This window comes from Phaseolus vulgaris, chromosome 11, assembly GCF_051622355.1.
Source record: "Phaseolus vulgaris cultivar YP4 chromosome 11, ASM5162235v1, whole genome shotgun sequence".
Taxonomy (NCBI): domain Eukaryota; kingdom Viridiplantae; phylum Streptophyta; class Magnoliopsida; order Fabales; family Fabaceae; genus Phaseolus; species Phaseolus vulgaris.
This window is the reverse complement of record NC_143508.1, coordinates 44,756,399-44,759,212: the sequence shown is the minus strand read 5'-3', so window position 1 is coordinate 44,759,212 and position 2,814 is coordinate 44,756,399. Positions and strand designations below refer to the sequence as shown.

Here is a 2,814-nt window from a genome sequence, read left to right as displayed (position 1 = left end):
AATCCGGTAGTGTTCCGGATTTAGGAATCCGGTAGTGTTCCGGATTTAGGAATCCGGTAGTGTTCCGGATTTAGGAATCCGGTAGTGTTCCGGATTTAGGAATCCGGTAGTGTTTTTTGCTTCATTTTCGACAACCAAGGAAAGGTTCATCAAATGTTCATGTATACTTTATAAAAGATTAGAATTAGATGACATGTACACTATTAGTGCAAGGTACCACATGCAAATTTCTGCAGGTTTATGAATATAAGTTGAATCTAACTTGAATGGTGTAATTGAACAGAAATGGTGAAGACTAGGGGAGGATGTTCATAAGGTGATCGTCTACGTCCCACAGCCTCTGTTAGAAGAAGAAGAAGACATGTTAATGAAGATGAAGAACATGTTGAACATGAAGATGCAGAAAATGTTGATGTTGAACTTGAAGAAGCTGAACCCCAAATGGAGGTGGAGGATGAAGGCGCACCTGAAATAGAAGGTGAAGGTTATCCTGGAGGTCCACGGGATGGGACACTATTGACAGGTTTTGAAGACCATGTGGCCATGCAATTATGGAATGGTGTGGTAAGTAAATATGTTGTAATATGATACTTGTTCATTGTTAATTTGATATGACTTTCGTTCATTAAACTGTATATGATTTTGGTTGGTTAAATTAGGATCGAGGAGAGTTAAAATTGGTGTCTCATGGCCGAAAAATGAGTAAGATGGGTGCTCCTCATCTTACCAGCCATGTCAACCTCCTTGAAATGATTCATGATGACAGCCCACTCTTGTTGGATGGACAACTCTGCTGAAGTATCATCACTTGAAATATCTAAAAAGCTTAATCGTGTCCAAATGAGATGCACTGACTGCAATGGTATGCTACCCACACCAAAGGAAGCCAATTCACAAGCACAAGGAAGGCCATGAGTAGATCTAATGGTGCACCCACAATGAGATTTATCTAAACCAACATATTGAACTCGATCACTCTCTTCTGCAATATACTGCAAAGCATATTTCGATACGAAGCCAAGCAATTTCTTATATCTTGTTACATTGAAGACATGACTCACTACATGCAAACTCTTTTCAAATGAAGATTTAATTGCATTATGTTGCAAGATGATCATCTTATTAATGGATTCCCAACAAAAGCATAAGTCCCCCATTGACGTCTCAAGGATCCTCTTTAAACTCCAATGTGCAGACTCAACCCTGTTACTTGTCGTGTTGCCTAAGTGCATGACTTTATCCGTCCAAGCCTTAACAAACTTTTCTTTATGTGGATTTAACCAAGTACTAATCACATATTCAGTAAATATAGGCCATGGTGAACAAACAACATTAAATGCCTCAACACGATGTTCATAGGACTCTACATTTTCACAATCAACAATTGCTCCCCAAGATTCCATCACTTGATCCCATGCCTCTTTTGGATGAACAATCATTTTACATTTAGCTTTAACATTTTTATCAATGTGAAAACGACATAACAAATTAGCAGCTTCGGGAAACACAACATTTATTGCATTCATTAGAGCAATATCTCTATCACTAACCACAACCTTCGGGTATGAATCAAATCTCAAAAACAAACCTTTCAGCTTCTCAAGGGCCCATACAAAGTTATGATGACGTTCTGATGCGAGTAACATAAATGCAGCACTTAAGGTCACTCCCGTTGAGGTTACACCAACAACTTCAAACAAGGGCATCCTATACCTATTAGTTTTATAGGTACTGTCCATCATCAATACAATGTTAAAGGCATTCAATAGCTTCACTGAATCAGGGTGTGTCCAAAATAAATCTTGCACAACATTCGTCCCTTCTTCAAACCTAGACCAATGGACATACATATCACGCTCAAGTAACATCATCAATTGTTGCATTTCAGTTCTATCACCTCGTACTGATTTTTTGTACATATATCGTGCATTATAAACTTGCTTTATTGTGCTCATATTTTTCTCATTATGCTCTTTCATTGTCAGCAAAATATTTCTAGGCTTCACCGAACTGTCTGTCATGTCCATAAGCATTGACTTCTCACTACATGTGAACCTACCAGCATATGGATGACCAACCAATGTATTTGCCAGCTCATGATTATGAGACCCACAAATTAATTTCAATATCCACCCTTCACCACTCTTTACTGGATACCCTCGTAATCTGAAAGGACAACCACATTTCCTAGTTCCACTCTCAGTAACCTGTAAATCCTTCTTATATCGTCTGTATTGACCTCCTCTCTCACAACCTAATAACACAAATGTTTTTCTTCCTCGTTGGCCAGTTGAAGTATCCGATCTCAATATCACAATACAAAAACCAAAGTCAAACGCAACTTTTCTAACCCACTTTAGGAGCTCATCCCGAGTACGAAATACCTACAAAAGTTATCATAACAAATTATTTACTAATTAACAAACAACTTAAAAATACTTTACAAACTTAACTTTACCTCATCTGTAGTAAACGCATCTGTACATTCATATCCCTTCGATTTAGATAATGACTTCTCAATATCATCATCATCCCACACATTCACACCATCATATAATTGTTGTTCAAATTCTTCACTACTATCCATGCTTCTACGAATAAAAAAAATAAAACAAAGTTATTGCATTCCGGATCCATGAATCCATAAGTGAAAAAAATCATTCCGGATCCAACAATCCATAACTCAAAAAGACTATTCCGAATTCAGGAATCCATAACACAAAAAAACCATTCCGGATTCATGAATCCGGAATGCATCATAACACAAACAATTCCGGATTCATAACTCCATAATGCAAGTAAAGCATTCTGGAT

At 37.4% G+C, this 2,814-nt stretch overlaps 1 protein-coding gene and 1 long non-coding RNA gene across 2 annotated transcripts; one reads left to right on the top strand and one right to left on the bottom strand.

The window, feature by feature from the left end:
* Positions 1–283: 283 nt before the first annotated feature.
* Positions 284–1,220, top strand: LOC137810553 (uncharacterized). The gene is made up of 2 exons (XR_011080921.2): positions 284–564; positions 660–1,220. It is a non-coding gene; the product is annotated as an uncharacterized LOC137810553 (long non-coding RNA).
* Positions 1,221–1,266: 46 nt separating this feature from the next.
* Positions 1,267–2,587, bottom strand: LOC137808431 (putative protein FAR1-RELATED SEQUENCE 10). Its single transcript, XM_068609540.1, has 3 exons — positions 2,459–2,587; positions 1,329–2,384; positions 1,267–1,287 (listed from the first exon to the last, which is right to left on the bottom strand). The coding sequence occupies exons 1-3, from the start codon at positions 2,585–2,587 to the stop codon at positions 1,267–1,269; spliced, it is 1,206 nt and encodes a 401-aa protein (XP_068465641.1).
* Between the last annotated feature and the right edge of the window lie 227 nt (positions 2,588–2,814).

What these genes read in the sequence shown, in the direction of transcription:
- LOC137808431 (XM_068609540.1), bottom strand. Translation starts at nt 2,587, where the DNA reads ATGGATAGTAGTGAAGAATTTGAACAACAATTATATGATGGTGTGAAT. An exon ending in ATGCGTTTACTACAGATGAG is followed by an intron (nt 2,385 to 2,458) that starts GTAAAGTTAAGT and finishes TAACTTTTGTAG; the next exon opens with GTATTTCGTACTCGGGATGA. An exon ending in GTGTTGAGGCATTTAATGTT is followed by an intron (nt 1,288 to 1,328) that starts GTTTGTTCACCA and finishes ATATGTGATTAG; the next exon opens with TACTTGGTTAAATCCACATA.